General features: G+C 30.2%; 1 protein-coding gene across 1 annotated transcript in view; it reads right to left on the bottom strand.

The window, feature by feature from the left end:
* Positions 1 to 24,579, bottom strand: part of LOC142328918 (uncharacterized) — a 92,185-nt gene that overhangs the window by 25,794 nt on the left and 41,812 nt on the right. The window contains exons 14-16 of the mRNA XM_075373084.1: positions 24,404 to 24,514; positions 16,152 to 16,382; positions 7,363 to 7,469 (exon numbers count right to left, since the gene is read on the bottom strand). Of these exons, the coding sequence (XP_075229199.1) occupies positions 7,363 to 7,469; positions 16,152 to 16,382; positions 24,404 to 24,514 (449 nt within the window). The remainder of the gene's footprint in view (positions 1 to 7,362; positions 7,470 to 16,151; positions 16,383 to 24,403; positions 24,515 to 24,579) is intronic.

Here is a 24,579-nt window from a genome sequence, read left to right as displayed (position 1 = left end):
AAGAAACTTTCCAGGAATTAAAGTTAAATTGGAAAAGTATGTTCTGTAAGAGCTTGCTCTAATGTTATTTGTCTTAAGTTTTCCTTAACAGTTTTTTTATGAGTTCTCGAAGGGTCAGAACAGAACTGGCCATACAGGTGACTAAATTTTAACAAAAACTCTTCTCATGATATTTACAAACACTAGTAACATCTGAATTAACATGTAAAAAAATAAGTTATTGGTTTTCATTACTAAATTCACAAATTTTAATTAGCGAATTACCACACACTGTTTTATGACATTCTTCATTCACATAAATTCCTATGGAACACTGTTCTTCCATTATTTTATGTGAAATTACTTGAAAGTAATACAAAATCTAACTGATTTTAAAATTTGCAAATATAATAATATTATTAAATAAAACTTATTTATTTAATAAACACTGCCAAATATAGGATGAGATTTGAGACAATCTGTAAAAATGTGAACAGGTCACTGACTAATGTCAGACTGACCAGTCTGTAACTGCAAAGCTAAATGAACTGACAAGCATAAATGAGCATTGAAGTTGAATGGTTCAAACAAATCTATTTTAATTACAGTAATAAGTGTAAAAACATTAAAGTGCCAAGAATACAAGAAACCTCTTGGAGCACTTATTTAGCGAGTCAAAATTGTATTGCTCTTAACAGGTTTTTCATCATTTTTGATAGGTTATAACTTTTTTATTACTATAATACACAAGAAACTTTTTTATTTGCCATAAACATCTACAAAAACCCTGTAAGTTTTGCAAAGTTGAGATTTTTATCACCCCATCAGAATTATTGGTTATTTGAAGCCAAAATTTTAATTTAAAAAAAAAATTAGTTTTCAAAATGTCATAAAAATTTAGGGTTAAGTATATCACCATTAATATTATTTATGATAAAACTACTAACATATCCCTACATAGAAAAAATAATTCAAACTGCGTATGCCATCCCTGCCTCTTGAAAAAATTACCGAAAGTGAACTTTCACAGTTTTTCTCATTCAATCTTATTGGTCACTTTCTCATCGAAAGAAGAGAGATAGGCAATAAACTACTGGACCAATCTTTTACTTTCAGAAAATATGAATAAATTGCTTTTTGCCTCATCCTTCTAGGACCAATAGTTTTATAGTTATGATTTTTTCCATAACGCTTATAATTACAAAAATAGGTGTGTGCACTGTAACAAAAATGGCCGCCACAGGTAAAATGCTTAAATAAAAAAACTTAAAAAAAAATAAAAATAGTTTTAAGGTCCTGAAACATGTAGGAAACAAGTGGGTAAGTTTCAATTTCTTTAAATAAGTCAAGCAGCCACCCTTGGGTCACTTCAAATGGATTGATCCATAATGTTACAGAAAATAGCCCTGCATACAGTTTTGTCCAGCAAAGTTTTTATATAAATCTAACGTTAACAATTGTTTTTTAGGAATTTATGGAATATCCAATTTTGTTAAAAAAACTTTATAATCTTCTTTTTTAATATGATAATACCAAACAAGCTAACAGAGAACACTGAAATTCATGTCTATATTCCTAATATATCGAGAAGGATAATATTATTAATTAGTAAGGATATTTTATTTTTATGTGTTTGAACAGAAACACTTCTTTTGGAGCCGACAGATGTAAGAAATTCACATTATGAGAAACGTTTTAGCTGTTAAGTTATTTTTCTATATGCACAATATGAATGAAAAATAGGAAAAAATGTCAAATTTATTTTCAAAATAAATAATATACACCTGATTTTATACCTTTCCACTATTTCTTTCCCAAGAAAGGTAGTATATTAGATATCAGATAATATATCTACTTCTAGCAATAAATTCTACTTATTTTAGTTTTAAAATTAAACTGAACTTCAGATTTTAAACCAACTTAAAATTAGTTTTACATTGATCTGCAAAACAACAATATTTTTGCTTTTCAGTTAAATTTATCAAAAGCGTAGTTATACACTTATTTTAATAAAAAAACTAGATCTACATTATGATTCTGATGAGATTCATAGTAAAAAATATGTAAATTAACCCCACAGTACCACGTTAGCACCTACCCAGATAATAAAATAAATAAACAAAATAAACTTTCTCCTATTTATAAAAAAAATTATACACCAGATATACTAAAGATAAAAAAATGGGTAGTATTTATTACTTTTAAATCTACAATAGTGATAATAATTAATAATCATCCAAACCAGTAAACGGATGGATATTTTAAGAAACCTAAAATGAGAATTAAATATTACTGGTGAAAGAGTTTTTTTTGTCAAAATACCAATAAAAATAGATGAGAGAAAATCAGAAAAGGATAAAGAGAATACAAAACTAATCCTAATATCAATAAAATTTATTAACCCAGACAAAATGCTTAACTTCAGAATATTAATAAATTAAAAAATAACAATTTTCTAGAAAAGTGTTATACTTCCAAAATATTTTTTCGTTATAATATAATCTTATCGTATAAAACTATTAGCAACTAATGAGAACTTCAGGAATATCAGTCGATGTTATTGATGTATTTTCTGTTATCAATTAAAATAACAAATTTGTAAGAGTAGGAGTATAGCTATTAACATGCACTATGAATTCATTATGAAATAACATGCACTTGAATTCTTTATCTTATTGTTTTTAACACCACAAGTAAAACGCAAAAGATCATGCAACAACCTAATAACACAAATGTTAATAAACACAAAAGCTAGGCAGACTGGATGCATACTCGACCACAAAAACAAAAAAAAATATAAATAAGATTGGCATATCAGAGAATTAATTTTTAGATATTGCCACATAGGAATTATTTATCAGAGTGTTCATATCATACAGATAAGGACATTAACCATCACAAGAAACAAATTTTACACAGAATTAACCTAATTTTATTTGTTCAGTAAAAATGATTGTATCCGTTTTTAATAAACTATCCTTTCGAACAGTGGTTTCCACAGTATGTGCCTCAATGCTCTGTAGAGCTGCAACTTCTTCATAGAGGTGTCATGGAACATTCTTTAGCTCAGTGGTTTTCAAAGTATGTGCCTAAATGTTCTGAAGAGCTGCAACTTCTTTACAGGGGTGTCATGGAATATTATACAATTGATAATTTTCTTTGTATTTTCAATTCAATGTCATATGACATAACATCTAACAGAGCTGATGCAAACCACTTAGTTACAGTTTGTGGAAGCCTCTGTAAATGGTAACTAAATGATGAAACACTGGTCTCTTAATTGTTTTAGCAGCTCCAACTTTTTGGTACATTGTGTTCATATAAATAAATGTCCAATTTGCTCGGATTTAGTTTTTTGAAGATTGTTGTGATCAAATTAAGTAAGTGATATTTTTCAAGTATTTTTTTGTATGCATATTTAAAAATGTATAATTTTTAGTACACAGAAATAAACTTTGCGAGAATTAAAATGAAGAAGGCATAGCATCAACCAACGGCAAGTGTTAAGAAGCATAAAAATTGTAAAAATATGATACAGCTTTACGGCGGACTGGTTTTACTTATGCCATGATGTGTTCCGGATTGAACATTTTGGCACCGGAGTGCACACTACTAAGCAAGTTGAAATGCCATTTAGAAACCATTCATCCCAGCGTAATTAGTAAATCTAGAGACTACTTTAACAGGAAGCTAAGAGAGTTAAATCAACAAAAGTGTAGTTTTTATAAACAGGCATAATAATTGAGCAATGTTTTGCAAGCATCTTACAATGCAGTACATAGAATTGCAAAATATAAGAAGCCCCAAACAACATGATCAGCGAGTGTTGGAAAGCTACTTTTTCAAAAGTGCCTTTGCCATGAACACCATCAGTCACTGAATAAAGCTCACAGTGGAGGACCTCAACGATCAATTAACTGAAAAATTAAAAGGGAAGCAATCTGGCTTGCAGTTGGATGAGGCCACAGATAATAATAATGATGCTCACTTGATTTACTATACGCGGTTTACAGTTGGCAAAAACATTGGAGAGATCTTTTCTTCTGTAATAACATAGTTATAGCAAAGTTTAAGACTGGTTCGAAATCCTTGATACTTTTATATCTAAAAACAGTTTGGAGTGGACTAAGTGTGCTCTTGTATGTGATGATTGTGCTCGATCTATGTTCGGCTGTTACGGAGGATTGCAGGTTTTTATTTGAAGTAAAGTCCCTGAAGCGCTGTTTACCCGCTGCATTATTCAAAGGGAAGTACTTGCATCAAAATACCTGATTCCTATGTGAACCAGGTTTTAGAATAAGTTTGTGAATGTAGTAAAACTTTATATAAAAAAAAAAAAATGTTGTTGAAGGCAAGATTTTCCAAAAGCTGTATAAGGATATGGGATGCGAACACATGTCTTTGTTATACTACAGCACTTTGTATTGGTACAAATATTCAAGGCAATACATTACATGGTAATGTATTGCCTTGAATATTTGAAATGCAATAAAAAATTTATATTTTTATTAAAGAGGAGGGATACAAGTATATGAAACATTTTATGAATGAAGATCTTTTGGTAAAACCACCATATTTATATGACAATTTTGAAAAGCTGAATGATTTTCCCTCCAGGGAAGCAATATGAACTTTTTAAAGTCAAATGAGAAAATTTTAGTTTTTATGCTTATTAAAAAAAATAACTATGGAAAAGAAAAATGAAGATGAAACAAGGAATGTTTTCCTTTTGTTGTAACAATTTCTTATATTAAATGAAGTTAGTTAATTTCTCTAGAGCAGTGGTCCCCAACCTTTAACCGGGCTTGAGTCAATTACAAATTTAAAATTTTTTGACAAGCCACAATATATTTTGCTTCTAATATTTCAATTTAAAACGTATATAATGCACAAAAAAAATTGCAAAATGTTAAAGAACATATGCAATTTATTAAGAATTCAAATACAAATTAAATATAAGAAAAACATATTTTAATGTGAAACCTGACATTGTCAGTTTCTTGTACTCTGGTACATACAATGTTATAGCTTAATTCATGCAGTAATTCAGATATTCATTAGCTATCCTGGATCTGAACTTTGATTTTAGCAAGTTGATTGTTGATAAACCACTTTCGCAAAGATAAGTTGATCCAAAGGAATGTAGCCTTTGAAAAGTTTCTTTTCAGAGTAGATATTTTTTCTCATCTACAAGTATCCAAAAATCTGTTTGTGATATTCTTGTTTTTAATTGTAGATCAGATTGAAAATCAATTATTTCCACTTCTAGACATTAGTAACATTTTTATTTTTCATATTTGCAGTCCGTTGTGATATTTCAGAAATATTAGTATCAACAAATGGATTTAAAATGAATGAAGCAATTGGCTGAATTTTACAAAAATCAGAAAATATAACTTCAAAATTATGTTTAAGCTAGTGAGAGATTCAGAATATTTATTTGTTTCTATTTTCTTATATTTCTTAACATAATAACTCAAAATTTATAGAGACCAAACTTATATTCCTTTATTTGGGCCATCCACAAATTTAATTTTAATTTAAATGCACCTACACTTTCTATTAATTCAATAATACTTTTTTCTTTTCCCTGAAGTTCAAGCTTTAATGTATTCATTTTAGTTGTTATGTCTGTAAGAAAATCTAAATCAGATAACCAGCTATGATCACTAAGTTCTACATAATTTTTGTTTCTAGATTCTACAAACTGTTTTATCTCTGGAAGAAACTAAAAATCATTGCAGGACTTGCTAAGCCACCTAATTTCAGAATGTATCATTAAAGTTCTATACTCAGCATTGAGTTCATCGGCCAGTTTGATGAATAATCTGCTTTGAAGTGGTCTGTTACGAATAGAATTTTACAATTTCTAGAACTTTCATGATGTGTTCATAACGCAGTACTTTTGTACGTAATACCTGTTAACATATGATGCAGTGGTAGTGAAAAAAATTTAGAAACTCAGCATTGTTCTTGCAAACCATGATGAAGCCAACGGCAGAACCAACCAAGCCAGGTGCAGTATCTGTTGTTATGGACGCCAAGTTTTTGAAACTAAAGATTAATTTCTGTAATATGGTTTTTAATAACTTTGTATATGTCCTCCCCTCGTGTATTTCCTTTTAATGGCAAAACTGACAGTATATCTTACTTTGCTGAGCAATCGTTAAAAACCATTCTTATAAAAATATTTATTTGAGCTACATTGCAGATATCGGTTGAGTCATCACATTGTAAACTTAAAAAAACACATTTTTGTAAATTATCTTTTAATTCTGCTCTGATATTCTCAGACATTGCTTCTATTCTTCGAGTGACTGAATTTCTGGATAACTGATAATTATGAAATGTCAAAAAATGATGTATGTTGAAATTTGGCACTGATTCTTTTACTAATTTAAGTCTTGATTTCTGTTATTATAAATATTTTATTGTGATGGAAATATTACTTATATATATAAAACATTAATTGTTTGAATATGATTGAAATATAATAGTAATTATAACTGTCAAGATTCATTTCATATCACTGCCCAATCTGTATTTACCTGCTGCAGAAGAAAAAATTCTGATGGAATTGTTTTGTGATATGTAGAAAATGAGATTTGAAATTAACTGAATTATGACTACTAGTAATAAATGAATATCCACTCATAAGAGGTTTATATTAGAGAATTTTAATTTCATTTGTGTCTTCTTATTAGTGTAAAGCTGGGTTTCTGGCAATTGCTGTGTAAAATCTAAGCATTGCACGAAAATCAATATGGAGAAGGAAATTAGGGCGACTGTGTCATTTAACTCCACGATTTGAGAAAATGTGTTTCAACAGGCTCATCCACCCAACTAATTATTTATATTCAGTTAAATTCATTGAAAAACATTTTTTTTTGTGATCTAAAACGTATTTTATTTCTTTTTACCTAACCCTTGCAAAAAATTGGCTATTTTGAAAAGTTTTTGTTAGAATTTCACTTAAGAGTGCCTTAGGAAAATCTGGAATCAGCAAGGACACTAAGAATTGATAACATTTGGGAACCATTGTTCCCAAACTTTAATTGTTTAATGTAAACAGAACAAGTGCTGCTGCCCTTATCTAGACTTTTTTATTTTCTAGTTTGACTACAGGATGTTTCTTAACAAATGCAGACAGGGATTATTAAAAACAGTACTACCTGATACGATGATGAATAACCAGAATAATAGTATAAAAAGATTTTTCTGGAGAAAAAACTCCATTATAATTAAAAGTTGGTTTTGAATAAAAAAAACATAACAAAAAAAACCATACATAATAAAACATGCACAGGATAAGAATGTACAACAAAACATGATATAAAAATTAATGAATACAAATTACATATATAATATGTATTATTTACTTACTTTTGTTTTTGTTGAATGGCTCTAGGGTTTAGCTGCATGGCTCTAGGGTTGTTCTGACCTGCAGTAGTAAATGCTTGATTGTTTGAAGCAGTAGGTAACTGTGATGACTGTAAAACAAATATATGTGTTACAAAATTAAATGCAGAAACATACAAGTACGACACAAATGCATAAAAAATTCAATACTTCAATGTACATAATAATCTTATAATGTAACTTTTGGACAAGCAATAAATAGTTTAAAATAAAGTAGAGATATATGGTTCTGTAAGTAGAAATGCTAGACCACTAAAATGAAGATTCAGGGTTTAATCTATAGGAAGGGATTTCAAGAGCAAGATAGAATAAGGTGTGGTAGAAAATATTGATACTATTTTTATGAAATTCTGTTTTTGTATTTTCACATAACTTAAAAATCAATATTGTTCCATTCAAAGTAGTTTCCTAAAGATGCTACTCACAGTATCAGAGGCATTCTCTCTATCATCCTAGCAGTGCAGTTCTCCTTAAAGGAGATTGCTTTCAGCTACCCCATCACAGTTTTTTCATCTTATCAATGGTTCTCAAATTAAAAACATATCAGACTGGGAAAAAGGAAGTTGCAAGGGCTCAGATCAGGAGAGTAGGAGGCAGCAGAACCCTGCTCTTTTGAATAAAAAAATTCTGCTATGTAGGGCATGTACAAGAAACAATATCATGGTGCAGTATCCACATATGTCTGTAATGCATGTCCACACATAAAAAAGTATTTTCTCAAGCTTTTTAAAAACCTCATGATAGTAATTTTGAATTACAGTTTGTTCTTGGGGCACAAATTCATAATAAGTAATTGCAGTCTGTTGAATAAACAAATGAACATTGATTTGATCTTTTTTTTTAGCAAATTCTCTAGATGGATTCCAAAAGTTGCAGATATGGTTTCTCTCCATTTACTCAATTATGAGGTTTATCACACAATCTTTCTCTATCCAATTCCTGGGTTAAAAGTCATGTGAACAATAAAACAGTTAAAATTCAACTGACTGGTTATCATTTTCACAATATCCGTTAAAGTTATTTCATAAGGGATCTTACTTTTTCACATTTTTTTCTGTTTTTGATATGGAAGGCCTGTCAGAGTGGACTCATCTTCCTCATTTTCACAGACCTCTAATAACACCTTTCTTTCTTTTTCTTGTTTAGCCTCCGGTAACTACCGTTTAGATAATACTTCAGAGGATGATATGTATGAGTGTGAATGAAGTGTAGTCTTGTACATTCTCAGTTCGACCATACCTGAGATGTGTGGTTAATTGAAACCCAACCACCAAAGAACACCGGTATCCACGATCTAGTATTCAAGTCCGTGTAAAAATAGCTGGCTTTAATAGGACTTGAACGCTGGAACTCTCGACTTCCAAATCAGCTGATTTGGGAAGACGCGTTCACCACTAGACCAACCTGGTGGGTCTAATAACGCCTAACACCAGTGAAAACCTTTTACCTGAAGAGAGAATTATCTTCATAAGCTTGCTTTGCCTTCTCAATAATTTATATTGTGTTTTCACAAAGATCAATGCCAAATTTTTAACATTATTAAAAATTTCATTGTTCAATTTTTACATAGGAAACTGTATTTGCAATCAATTTTGTAGTTCATCCAAGTGGGCCTCAAAATTGGAGCTGAAGTGGGAGATTAGAGGTTATACTCAGCTCCTGAACAGACCAGACCAGAGGTCCTCTGGGACATACGAGGGCTATTCAGAAAGTAAGGAACATTTCCAATTGACGCTGCCAGGTGCACGCCAATCGCGTATATATTGGTGTGCTCGTGCTTGGCACCTCAGTCAGCATCCAGCCGTGACAACGGGAACATGTCCGCACTGCCCGTTTTTTTATATACAAATTTGAAATGTGTGCTGCAATCGAAAATCCCGCCAGTTGTGAGGTGCAGTCTGTGATTCGTTTTTTGTGGGCAAAAAACTTAAAACCAATAGAAAATCATCGGGAACTGTGTGAAGTGTACGGGAACAACGTAATGAGTGAAAGTTCTGTCAGGAAGTGGTGCATTCAGTTTAAAAATGGCCGAACAAACGTTCATGATAAAGAGAAGAGTGGACATTCGAGCATTATGTCCGTTTCACAATAACTGAGCTTTCTCTATGTTTCCCACAAGTTTCACAAACTTTATTGTTTGAAATTGTTTGACAGAAGCTAGGCTACCACAAATTTTGTGCAAGATGGGTGCCAAAAATGCGTCACTAAGTGGTTGAGATCACAGGCGGCAGAATTCTATGACACAAGAATTTCAAAGCTTGTCCACCGCTATCTTAAGTGCCTGAATTTGTATGGTGATTATGTTGAAAAGTAGTATTTTTAGTCCCTCTTTCACATGTATATATTAAAAAGTTTTTCTTGTACTTGGTTTTTTAAAATTCCAAAACGTTCCTTACTTTCTGAATAGTCCTCATATATTTTGGTTTGCACTCCAATCAATAACTTATACTTGCTATCATATCATGGTGATGTACTGAAATTAAATCATATTGTAAGTGGGCACATATGTTATTAGGTGGCAGTAGAGTAGTTCCAGAGGGCTACATGGTAGAGTTAACAGGTGTCTGATGCCTTCAGAGAAGGCTAAGACAGGGTGGAATTTACTGATGTGAAGTGGCATCTCACCAAGGCCGGTTGATGACTGTGGAATGTAATCAGTTGGAGAGCAAGAAGGTGACCTCCAATTAAGCCAATAATGGCTAAGAATGCATGGCAACTGGACTGTCACAAGGCGGGTGTTCTTTTCCCTCAGGGGAGGAATTGAGGTGTTCAAGTTTCACATCACGCTATAAGTAAACATGCTTGGATAATATGTTCTAGACACTCGTAATAATAGTATAGAACTGAAACTTGTAATATTGGATATCAAGAAAATGTTTATTCTTCCAATTTTGTAGAAAGGATCTCTGTAATCCAAGTAAACAGTTGATTTGCTATGTAAGCTGTTTTACACTTTTTTGCCACACCCAAATTTTCCTCCAATAGTTCCCCTACTGAGAAATACGGTGAAACAAATTTCTTTATCAAGCAAATTTAACAATAGTTTTACATCAGATAATCTGCTAAGAAGGAAAGTAGTGAGTTTGTTTCTTTTATTTCTAGAGAGATTGAGATGTTCCTTGAAAGTCTTTAAAAATATCCATCAGGAATTTAATTTAAATGAGAAATAGATGAAAAGTCATTAGAGATATGAAGTCTTTTCAAGAAATAACACTCCAGACTAAATGTTTATTTATTGTCTCAAACTAAGTTGATACATTAAATTACTTTTCAATAATATAAAGAACAAGATCATAAGATCAGAAAATTAAAATGTTTAATCATGAAAAATTAAATTAAATTAAACTTTAAAGACAAGATAGAATGCCAAACAAAAAACAGATAAATATATATAATTTTAAATTTAAGTTCTTCAACAAATGAGTTATAAGGATCTAAGGAAATGAATATAGTCAGATTAGGAAGGGACAGGATCACTAAGGGAAAAAAAGTAAATCAAGAAAAAAATAAAACAAATTAAAATTAACTATTAATGCAGTATTAACTTTCTAATAAAAATAAAGAAAAAAAAATTAATTTAAAGTGAAATTAAATGTTAGCATGTGAATCCCAACATGGAATTTACTGATACTGTCACGTTATGCTAATATGCTAAATAAAAGATCATCAAGTTTATTAAAATATACGGAAACATCTACGAAATTAGTAAAACAAGAATATATAGTTCGGTCAACCTACATGTATAAAAATAATTCTGTTAAAAAAAACTTAAAAATAAATGAATATTTTTGTGTTCTGCAACTCATATATTAACATCTGTCACCTCATTTGAAAATATGCCTATAGAATGTCAGTATATTCTATGATTTTATATACATCACACACACACACACACACTTAATGACATCTTATTTAAGTCTTGAATAATATTTCATAATATATTTTAGGTAAGCATATCACATCACAATAACACATTGAATCTCAATGTATGATACGATATTGCTTTTAAGTCATAAGTAAACTGAACTGTATCAAACAAATACTACTAATACCTTTGAGCACAGCCGAACACAATATTTTTCTTTTTAGAATTTACATAACTTACTACAAATGCTCAGATGAATTTTAATAGTTTTACAAAGTATACTGTACATTTATTTTACGTATCTATAAAAATTTCAATACGCTATTTTATAGCCTTGTAAAAACGTTAACCTATTTTTCTACACTAAGTTGTTTTTTATTAATTTACGATTATTCTACTGGCTCAATGCTTGACCAAGTGTTGTTACAATCAGATCCTTAGAACAATTGCTGCTTGAATTTAAACCAATCACATGAAATATCTTCTTTGTAATCTTGATGGTTTGATTCATCATAATTGATCTTCCACTTCTATCACATGATTACAGTAACTTTTTATTGAGAAACATTAACAGCAGCACATTCATTGGTGATTAATGTTTATACAATTCTTTATTTTGAATGCATAGTTAGGTTTAGGAAACCTCAAACTGGTGCCGCAAAACCTCTGTACAACTGAATTCACAGTGATATAAGTTAAGGAAAAAACAATACTTCTTTAGCACTAATCATATTTCTTTTTTCTTTAGCCATTTCATTAATGATGAAATTTTATTTTTATTTATCTAGCCTTCATTTACAGAGAAACTTAGGACAAGCAATTCTTTTGGATGTGAATTACTCCTTAACCTTTTCCCATCACAATGCTCCGCGCTTCTTAGCGCTCCGCAAAAATATGTTGGTATCTGATTGCCTCCCTTCATAATCTTATGCTACCCTCTTGTGAAAAAAATTTCAAAAGATTACAGTGTATTAACGAGATTTAACAGATTCTGACAAAAAAAGAACCTTACGATTGGATATTTTTTATGCCTGTAACAACAAAAAAATTGAAACCGTACAAAAATTACGATAATTTAATTGCAGAATTTTTTTTGCGCATTTCTACCGCGTTTTTTATTAGCGAATTTTTTTATTTTTTTTATTTGTGTTTATGAAACATAGTTTGCTGATTTAAAAAAAAATACTTTCAAGCAAATCGGTTGAAAGTTGGGCAAAATATGATGAAAAACCTGTGTCATATATCACAGATTAATTAGCATATCAGTTTTGAGAAATTTTTATAGTTATTTATTTTTTCTTAGCGTTACATATAATGTAAAATTTATTTTAAAAATTATAAGACTTCCTAAGAGCATTTATTACGTAAAAAAACTTATTTTACAACAGAGTATTGCTGTTACACGCCACGGGGGGGGGGGGCAATAGAGTTCATGAAACGCATAATAATTTTATAGTAATTACAAGCTATTCGGTACAAACAACAGGTATTTTTTGTTACTATGTATATAAAATCGTAATATATATATATAATATATAAAATAAGAAATTACGAGCGCGCACTAGTTTTTACACCAACATATAAATCGCAATATGGGAGATTCCCAAAAAAAACAAAAGAATGAAATAGATGACAAATAATAAATAACCTAAACAAATAAAATGAAGTAATAAATTTATAAATAAAAAGCTCTTACCCCTAGTTGGTGATATTTTGGCGTGTGTGATACACGAGAAAGCATCCGTCTATACAGAGTGGTACCTCACAAGCCACACACCTCCAGACTGATCTTACGCGAATGCCGTTTGCCGAGCACACAACGCATTGTCTAAAACTGTTTGTTCCCTCACGTTTAGGAAAATGTCTTGCTTCACAACTTTCAAGACGTAACAATTTACGATTTCTTACATAAGATCCTCGTGCAGAAAATCTCGTAGGAGATGATGAAACAAGCCCTTTCAATATCTCATTTCGAAACCATCTGAAGGATTGGTTCTTCTCCATCTTATTGACTGACTAAGCCGTATAAGGATTGACAAGGAGCATATCAAAAATATGGAAAAAAAGTTTTTTCGTCCATTTTGTCATGCGCCTATGTAAGTAATAGCTTGAAGACAGTCGATCAGATAGATCAACAGCCCCCATGTAATTATTGTAATCTACAATCATTAGAGGTCTCACGACATTTTCTGTACCGCGAATTGTTACACTGTATTTACCCTCTTCAGCAGGCCCATGAATAGAAGACAGAAGTGTTACCATTCGCTTGTCATTGAATAGAATACAAGATATTCCATCCAGTGTCGTACAACAGGCTAACCGGTGTCTGGTCAAACCTAATTGTTTACGTCTGTTTCGTGTGAATTCAACTGGCATTCCAGCACGATTGGATCGAGCTGTTCCACAAGCTAGAATTCCCACATCTTTCAGTCGTCGATATAATTGCAGGGATGAAAAAAAAATTGTCCATATACAAATGATATCCACAATTTTCATAACCTGCAATTAGATTGATAACTGTACGTTCAGTAATCATTTCGTTTACATCTAGTTCCTCTCGTTGTCTCCCGAGATATACACTCATATTGAATGTGTACCCAGAATTATCGCAAAGTCTGTAAACCTTTATCCCAAAGCGCTTTCGTTTACTAGGTATATACTGCCGAAACAAGACTCTACCCTTGTAGACTCATAAAACCTCATCAACTACAATTTGTTGTCGTGGATTACAGAGTTCGTGATATTTCTGACGTGCAATTTCAAATATTTCGCGTACTCTCCAGAGACGGTCATAGTTACCAGTTTGCATTTCTGATTCTATTGGTGGATCCTGGTTAGTGAAGTGTAAATACTTCAAAATATGAAGAAAGACAGTTCTCGGTAATGTATTCCCAAACCAAGCGATATGGGAAACCTCGTCAGTTGACCAGTATTCTTGTAAAGTGTGTCTTATAGTATGACCCATTTCCAGGATGATTGCAAAGAAACGTTTCATCTGGTCAAGACTAACGTCACCTTGAATTCTGTCCTTAGGTAATGGTCTATCAGGTCTACGGCTTTGAAAACACAAATTAGTTTGTGATGTTACTTTTTCAAGGATAGCCCCAAAAAACAACATAGGTACGGCAAACGGCGTCTGCCCATGAATACGGGGATCAGGAATATATTCAGGCACATTCTGTAAATTCCTACGACGTTTCTTAGGCCGACCTCTCTTACGAGGAGCGGATTTAGCCAAAAGGTCGGGATTCTTTACAAATGCACCTGGTTCCGGACCCGTAAAAGGCAAACTGTTTAGTGTGTCATATTTACACCTATAGTACAAACTAACCAGGGATTTCCAAGAACCGGCAGACGACCTTCCAACTCGTAACCTTCGTCATCTGTAACTGTTTCGTCATTTTGGGACCGGTCAGTTGGATTTTCTTGTAACTCCGCCGTGTCAAGTTCCTCATCTTGGAGAGGAAACTCAACAGCTGGTTGCATTTCAACATCCAGCTGCACTGGAGAACGATAATGGATTTCATGAAATATATTACCGTTTCCTTCAGCATGTGGATGTAAAACTGAACCGGCTACATTTATTTTCTGTTCCGTGTCAGTATAACTAATCGAATGACTTTGATCATCATCGTCGCTACTAAAATTCAGGAGATGCGGTTCCGAAAAATCGATACCCCTAATTTCAGTATTTTTGATGTCGTCCAAGCTTTCAAGGTCGTCACTCTCATTTTCGTCATAATCTGAAAGTCCTTCGTCAAGAGCAAACCTAATCTGTTCATCATTCATTGTCTCGATAAAAAAAAAATTACGGCAAATAAAAAAAAAATCACAAATTAAAAAAAAAACGCCCAATATGTGAAAAAAATCGCACTGAATAAAAAAAAACCGATGTAATTTTGAAAAAAATAATAAAATAATATATTACCAACGGAACGCCGGTATGCGATAGTAAGTTACTTACTGCAGTTGTACGCATGTAATACATTTGCGTGCACTCACACAATAAAGTAACATATGTTAGTATAAATGAAAGATTCAGAAAACTACGTTTTATAAAAATCTCCACCACTTAAAAGGCTATTCCGATTGACAAAAAACCATTTTTACTGTATACTGTTATTCATTACGAATCGGTATGTGTTTCATTGATGCCGATATCTTTTTGTCAGAAGATTTATTAGGCCTCAAATAAAAGTGACACATTTATGACCACAAATTCCTTTTTTTTTTGTGTGTGCCGTATAACATAACTTATTACGTGTTTCAATACATCGTTATGTTGCTAATATAATAAGCTAGTTTTGTAAATAATAAATAAATCCGTAACCCTCATAGCAATTATAATACACTAGTCACACACGCAAGCACATTTCTGAGAAAAAAATGGTCATATTCTTTCTTGTCCAAATAAAACATTTTACTTCGTATAACCATTGTTCAAATTGTATAATAAAACTGATTCCTTTGTGAATATAAAAAAAAATAACCGACTTAGATCCCATATAAAATGATTTTGTAACAGCGTTTTAAAACTGTCACCGCACAGAGCCACTTTACTGGCTTCCTGATCTGAAAAGGTTAAGGCCGCCACATGGAGTGCATCTGCCACTTACTACACTCATATAATTGTAGCATGAAAGTGCTTTTAACCGTCTAACAATTTATCATAATTCATACCTACATTATTTACTATTGAAGCTGAGTTAATGAATAGGGCCATGGCAGTTTTGGCACTTAGTCTCATCACTAACAGAACTGACCATGACAGCAAAAAAATTAATACAAAACCTATATATGTATATTAAGAACAGATATAAGAAGAAAATAAAATAAAATAAAAATAAAAAAGATAGATGATCAGGAAGGATTAGGAAAATATATTTACCTGTAACTGTTCATTTACATTAATTGGATGTGAAACAACTGGTTTTGGTCTAATAGTTTGATATGTTGTTGTGGTATCTGGGTACTTTAATGGATGTGAAATGGCTGGTTTTGGTCTAATAGTCTGATACATTGTAGTACCTGGGTATTTCAAACTACTATCTTTCTTGTTATCAACATTAGCACCAGATTTTGGTGCAGATGTTGACAAATCACTGCTTTTAACTTCATCCTAAAATAAAAAAAAAAAATTAGAGCTTACATAAAAAACTTTTTAAACATTTTGTAGAACTGCTGTCATTAATCCTTGTGATCTGATTTTCATACTGCTGTAACATCTTTTTATTTTTGAAGTGCACTGGCATGAACTGGAGCTAAAAATGAATGCTAGATGCTACCAGATTTGAAGAAGTAACATCAACATGATGTAATCATGTTGCTTGATTAAGCTTGATGTTGTTAAGCTTGATTAAGACCAGTTTTTTATATTTGGGAAATGTTTAAATGAACAACCTCTAATACTTCTAACTAAATATAAAATTATACATTAGTTGATAATTCAAATAAAAACATGTATAATTAAATGATGTTCAATCAAGTCTTTGATTAAACAGATATTTCTCTAGTTAGAATTCCATTAGCAGAAAATATGAAGATGAAAATGTCAGAAATCATTATGACAAATGATTAGTAATAACGCTGATTAAATTCATATAAAAAAGATTTATCCTAAATGAATGTCAAAAGTAATTAAAAAATTTATTCTTCTTTGAAAGTTACCAGCACAGGAAAACAATGTTAAAAACAGTATACCAACTTCAAGAATAGTTCTTTTTCAATACTCTTGAAAAATACGTATGAAGAAAACAAATGGAAATCGACAAATAAGAAGTTTTACCCTCAGGTCAAGGTAATGTAAAAAAATTCTTAAGATGGTTGAATGGAATACATGTAAAATACTGATGCTAAATAAATAAATAATAATAATGCAGAAATAAAAAATGGCAACAAAGGGTTAAATAACTTTCTGGCTTCATCCTGACAGATTTATTTAATCAAATAAAAACAATAAAACAACTTTATTTCATATTGATACAAAATTTAATTATTAATTTCAATGAATTTAGAAAATGACTTCTACAGGGCATTTTTAAAGGTTCTGGTGGTGGTAAAGGTGGTTCACCTAGTGAAAGAGGATATCAAATGTAGCAATGTTTACCTTATGTAACTTTGTTTCAGTCTTGACTTCAAAATATATGTTTATTTGTAAAAAAAAAATAAATACTAATATTTAATTATTTCAAAATGAAACTGAATTGAGTTTTTGTGCAATACATATTTTTAAATATAATTTAAAGAAAATTAATCTGGGTCCTATTTTATTCTGCTTCATGGAATTCCAGAATCCTTAATATCTTGGTTATATCTATCACTTATAAAGAAACATTTAAATTTAATTTTGTATTTTAATATAAAATCTGTCAAATATAATATACAATATAAAATCATGATAACAGATTGAGTTGGGACCAAATTTTAACAGAAATTAATACTTAAATATTTTTTCAAGTTTTAATAGTTTTTATTATGCTGATGATTTAACTAAAATTTATCTACTATTTACTAAAATGTATATTTTTTAAACTATAATTCATCATATTTTACAAAGATAAAAAAATAAACATTTCAAAGTTCATAAAAAATATAAATATTTATAATATCCTTAGTGTTTGTTGCACAAACACATGCATATGAAGAAACAGAAGAATAATATGTAATAATAATCTAAAACCACTCATAAAGATTAAAAAAATACAATAGCAGAAGAAAAACACTGGAGGAAAAAATAATTCAGTAAAAGACATATAGTAACAGTAGTTTACATATAGTAAAAGAGATCATTTGAAATCAAATTATCATATAAACAAAATTAATTTACATCTTATTCAATGTGTCAAGAAAGCAAAACTTACCAAATTAAATGCAATTTTTAGTAGTGGAGCTGAAACAATCTTACCAAATTCTTAGAAGATCATTAAAAAAAAGAAATTAATCAATTTTTTTAATGATCTTTATTAAGATTTCTTTATTTAGGAGAATGCATTTTTTATCATGTACAAGACATCAAATATCTTCAACAAAAAAATTTTCACTATCCAATGATAATAAATTCAAATATTTAAATCATAAATATTGCTAAATATTTATCAGACAGAAATACCGGTTAAAAAAATTTTAGTAAAGTACAGAATGTAAAAATTCAAGACAAGCCATAATAAAAAAATATTCGAGAAGAATGGAAAAAAAATTAGTCTGATTTTGGAACAGCCACTATAAGAGACAAATTATTACAACATGATGGTGCTTATTTATGTCAGATGCTAAAAATGAGCAAGAATTTGACTTAATCATGACAGCAGATTGATTTTGATAAATAGCTGTTGGGAAAAATTGACAAAAAAGATGATAAAATATTTCAGCTCAATAAATTCAGTATACAAGGAAAATAAAATTTGTGATAAATGCATCAAGATATAAAACACAGTAGTTGTAATGACAGATGATGATGATGTGATAAGAAGACATTTGTTCAATTTGTTGAAGAGAAACCATCAAACCAGATAATAACAGTCTTGAAAACGAATACTAAACATTGCAGTGTCACTAGAATAAGAAAAAAATAGACAGGAACTGATAAAAGAATTGCAGTGTACAAAGAGAACTTGCTGAATTTCATGAACATCTTGCTGCAAAACAAAGAGATTTTACAACGTAAAAAGAATTTTCCATAAAAAGATTCCTGGTGCAATAACAAAATAAAATCTGCTGCTCCTGATTTCATTAAGAGAATCAAGACAGATTTAGTTTTCATAGAGAAAACTGAAATCAAAATGATTAAACATTTCAAAGACAAATAAATTGCAAGCACACAAGAATGATTTCAACAGCTGTGTGTAGATATTCATTTTGTGTAATTATTAATTTACCATGTAGCTTGTTTATGGGAATAAGAAATGGAAATTTTTTAGTGTGTGAAAAATGCCTGATGGGGGATTCAAATCCAGGACCTCCAGATAAAAGATGCTACCACTCCACTACGGAGATTGGAATTGTAATATATCTCTAAAATTATAGTACAAGTACTATATTTGTCATTCATTGCTGACAAATACACCAACAATGACTTGTGTCACTGTTTATGTACTTATACACACAAATAATTAAAAATGTTTATTTCAAACAAAAAAATTTGTTCAGAAAGAATTGGAAAGTTTTGCATAGTCCTCCTAATTTAATTTGAATTATGGAAATTATTCCAAAGGAATGAGGTTAAACTTTAATTAGGGGAGGTATTAAAATTTTAGAGGGAAGGTTCAATTTAGAGAGAGGTTTGGCTATTTCAGCTGCTGTTAAGTTTTTGAACTATATTGTTGTGGGTAACCTATATTTTTACCTTCAAGTTATAACAGAACAGATTTAGTTATATTTTCTAAAAACATGTTTACTTACAGTAAAAAACAGAAAAATAATTTCTTCCTATATTAATGCATTTGGATTTAGACTGCTCCAAAACAGATTACTCTATGCACTGATGAAGCCTCTCAGATGGAACAATGCTTCATCCATTGAGCTTTGAGCTTTATCTAATTCTTTATGTTCTTGAACAATACTGGCTTTGAGTGTTACAATTTTAATATCATCATTTAACTGCTAGCAATGACAGATGATCGGAGTACCCATTATTTCCTACCCGACAGTTTTTATGAAAGCAGATAAAACTCTAAATTAAAAGCTTTTTGCCCGATTGAAAAACATATTTTACATCAATACGGGATAAAAACTTCACAAAATTAGTAGTGTAATTTAATTAACAATATATGATATGTTAAGAAACAAATTTATTGTACTAATAGCAAAATTACAATTTCTCTTTATCTCGTCTGTGGCGAGGCATGCTTTCAAATTCTGGATTTATATCATGAAAATCATGTACATGGACATTATAAGTTGTTATAAAGTACACAATGCAATAATGAATGTAATTAACTCCCAAGTCACTTTACAAAGAAAATTGTTTGAAGAAAATTTATTGCGAATAATAATGTAAAAAAGGGGTTTTGTTTGTTCAGGATAAACAAAAAAAAAAATTACTCAATCAATTGCAATTAAATTTTTACCTATCAGTCTTGGCATAACTGAGGTTTTCAGATATATTTCATTTCCAAAAACCTTGAATAAAATAAATATATATATATATATATATATATTTACATATGTAAAAAAAACTTTTAAAGTTTAACTTTTTAATGTTAATTTTAATTAATTTTTCATATTTAAAAATTTGTATTTTTAATTTAACTGAATAAAAGTATAAAATGAAAAAATTAAAAGATTTGAAATTTTAAATAAAATAAATAAATACATGATATGTTATTATGTTTCATGAAGTTTGTAATGTAATTTGAGATGAATATATGAATACATAATGCAGCTGATGATGCGAGTAAATCTCAAAAGCGCTCCTGTATATATAGTGGAATGAGGTAAGTCATCCTATTTTATTTATTCTGTACTTTGATTGAATAAAATAAATAGATTTGTATATAGTACAGAGGAGTATGATTCCTAAAATAATTTATTTAAAAAAAATAATATATATATATATATATATATGTGTGGTGGTTTTTGGTGGTATTTGTTGGTTGAAAAACAAACTTTAATGAGTTGAATTAATAAACTGTGAGTTTCTATCACTGTGAGAGCTGGGTTAGAACTGAATGATTCAAATAAATTATATGAACAATATTAAAAAAATAATATAATTAAATTTACATTAAATAATTACAATAAATATATAAACCATTTACCAACAATTATATATGTAACATGTCCAAGCACTTTCAGAAAATAATTTTCATCATCAGGATGACACTAAGTTATTATGTTTGTAAAAATAATAAAACTTCACATATTAATTATATAAATTTTTTTTATATATATAAAAATTGATCATCATGTATTGATATCTAGTTAGATAACAATTGAGAGCACTATATGGACAAGACGTATTACATGGACACAATTTTAAGATACATGACAATCGATCAATTGTTATAAATAAATAAAAAATTTATATAATTAATATGGGAAATTTTATTTATTACATATATAAATAACTTAGTGGGTTTCTGATGATGGAAATGAGTTTCTAGAAGTGCTTGGACATGTTACATACATAATTGTTGGTAAGCAGTTTATACATTTATTATAATTCTATAATATACCATATATATTATAATTCTACTTATATATATATATATATATGTTAAACAAAATCAATATTAAACAAATTAAAAAAAATTTTGTTTTACAATAATGAGCTTCCCGTGGGTACTGCATGTGAAACTAGAATGGTGAGGTGCGCGAGCACCTTGTGTGAAGCTAGACCAATCACCATCAACTGATAACAAATGGGCCCTTGAGGTGCTGTTTTGGGAGGTGTAACAGGGTGCTTTTATAATATATATGTAAAAATTCTTCTGGTTTTCAAAATTCAAAAGGGTATTTGTTAGTAGGCTGAAGGCTAACTTTTGCATGCATTAGGTATGCTCTCAATATAATAGATTACACACACACAAATTAATATAAATGCATATATATATATATATAAAGCTGGTCTGTTGGTTTGCTATCTCATCACGCAAGAACCAACTGACAAACTACTTTCAAATTTGCAAGATGCATTCATATTATCTCAGGCAAGGTTTTAAGCCATTGAATGAGACACAAGCTCCCTTAAAGGTTAAGATTTAAAAATATTCATTTTTTCACCCCAAGGAGGGTGAAGTTGTGAATTAAAGATATTCATTAGGGAAAAAGTAGATTAATCCTTTTACTTCATTATTATATTTCTGCCACCATGAGAAAGAAATAAGTTATGAATTCTTCATTGTCAAAGATGTGTGTATTTTAGTTAGCATAGTATCATTCTATCTTTTGTAATTATTTATCAATATTATTCTCAAAAGCATGAGGACAATGTACAATGTGGGTGTACAGGGAGTGAAGTCCTCTGGATAAATAACAATGGCAACTGAAGCAAGCTCTGTTGTCCGGGCATGGTGGCCCCCCAGGTAAATTGGGAATGGTGAGCGAAGTGAGCTCTGTAGCCATGGGATAGGCCCCAAAGAGCCCCTGAGTTATATTCACTGTCAGAATATATTTGGCAGTGATAAATAAAAACCTCTTATTGGCAAAGCAGATAAACCACAATGTTTTAAGTGGGTAAGAATGGAGAGTTTACCTGTGCACTACTATTTTAATTAAAAAAGCCTGGATAACGAGTCTAATTTTTCGTGATTGGCTGAGTGCTTGGGACGAGTAACAGAATAAATCAAGAAAGATTTGCCTGTTTACTGATAACTGTGCTGCCCATCCTAATGTAATTTACAGAACAATCAAATTGAGTTTCTGCCACCTAATACGTTTAATTCAACTGCTTGGCATGAGAATAATAAAAAAATTTTAACATATTTATCAAACTAAACTAATAAGTTACATTTTACAAAAAAATGTAAGAAAATACGTTGAATTCCTCGGCTATGGCTAAAGATGTTAGTGCATGCGTAAACTTGTTGCAGGCAATTCAGTTCACAGCCGATAGTTGGGATGAAGTGAAAAGTAGCACTATCAGAAACGTCCTTTGCCAAAAGTGGTTTAAAAGTCAATACCAATGACGATACCGAAACAATCGACACTGATGACAATGATTGTTTTTTGCAGCAACAGATTCAAAATTTTGAAGTTTTCAAGAATACATAAAAAAATACAATGCTGTGATGAAAATGAAACTGGTGATGAAGAAATAATTAAAAACATTAATGGTGCTCAACAACTGGATGAGATTGAAGAAGATTAAGACAAACCTGATGTCAAAACGTGTGTACCTCCACAAGATGCAAAAAAATTCATTGACGGACTTCAGCAGTATGGCAATGAAAGAAGCCTACAAGAACTACGAGTGTGGAAATTTGTAGAATGCCAAGTATTAAAAGGGAGACGACAAAGCAAAATAAAATAATTTTTTCAAAAAGTTTAAACAAGTAAGAGAAATTAAAGTACTTTTTTTTATATTACTGATCATAAATAGCAATCATTACTGTATCTGTATCTCTAATTTGTTATCAATCATTTTGTTTTTTTTTAATTATGTAAGATTACAAAAACTGTTCAGTAATGCATTGTACCAGAACAGTAATTCTTTTGACCGGGTTCAAATCCCGGTCAGGCAAGGCATTTTCACGCACTACAAATTCATCTCATCATTCATTCATCTCATCCTCTGAAGCAAATACCTAACGGTGATCCCGGAGGTTTTATAAAAAAGAAAAAAATAGTTTTTTTAAAAATGTAATAGGGCTGGTTTTTATATGTAGCTATGTAATCTAAAAGGACAGTAAATAATGTATTGTATTTTATAAAACATGAATTGTATGGTAGAGTATTTAAATTTTTATTATGTTGTAATTTGTAATACTGTTCATATAATCTTAATATTAGAAATAAAATTCAGAATAGTAAATCGCTAATTCAAGTTAAATAATTAGAATACACCCATATACTGTATTTGTGCATAGTTCCTCATTTTTCGTTAATATTGCTTAATAGAGCCATTTAGCCCTGGTCCCAAAGTGGTCCGATTATCCGGAATCAACTGTATTTGTAAATACCTTTTTTAAGTTAATACAGAAACATAAAAAAATTTCAGATTTTTCGATTAGCGAAAAGAACTGTCAAAAGAAAAACCTTTTTCTGATAAATTCTAATAGCGTGTTACTTTTTAAATCAAGAAGTGTATATTTTCAAATATATAAAATTTTTAATAAAAAAAAGAAAGATTTAAAAATGTCTGATTATTTTAACAAAGCCTATTGTAAAGAGTATTTTAACGCCAGTTTTAGGTTTAACAGTTATGAAACAATAATTAAAAATTTATCTTCATTATAATGTCAGTAAGTAAGCTTATGATGAAAACATTTTATATTTTGATACAATTTATTTTTTATTCTAATTTCCTTGAAATGTGTCAGGGTAATAATATTCATTAACTTGAAGGTATAGCATAATGATGTGAAACATACAAGAAAGCCACCTAACCATCAAACCACAATGCATCTATGGAAATATAAAAATAAATATTAACTTAGCTTAACCAAACTTGCTGTCTGCAAAAAAACAGCAGGAAATACTTACCTCAATCTCTTCTTTAATAACAATACTATTATCATTATCAAGATCCTCACCATAATCATCATCTTCATCACTACTATCATTATCAACTGTCATTGATAAATATTCATCAGCCTAAAAAGAAAAAAGAAATAACATCTGAATTTCATCAAGTGGTACATTCTCACCATAAAATATAA

The sequence above is a fragment of the Lycorma delicatula genome, chromosome 8 (genome assembly GCF_047948215.1).
Source record: "Lycorma delicatula isolate Av1 chromosome 8, ASM4794821v1, whole genome shotgun sequence".
NCBI lineage: Eukaryota > Metazoa > Arthropoda > Insecta > Hemiptera > Fulgoridae > Lycorma > Lycorma delicatula.
This window is presented reverse-complemented; position numbering and strand designations above follow the sequence as displayed.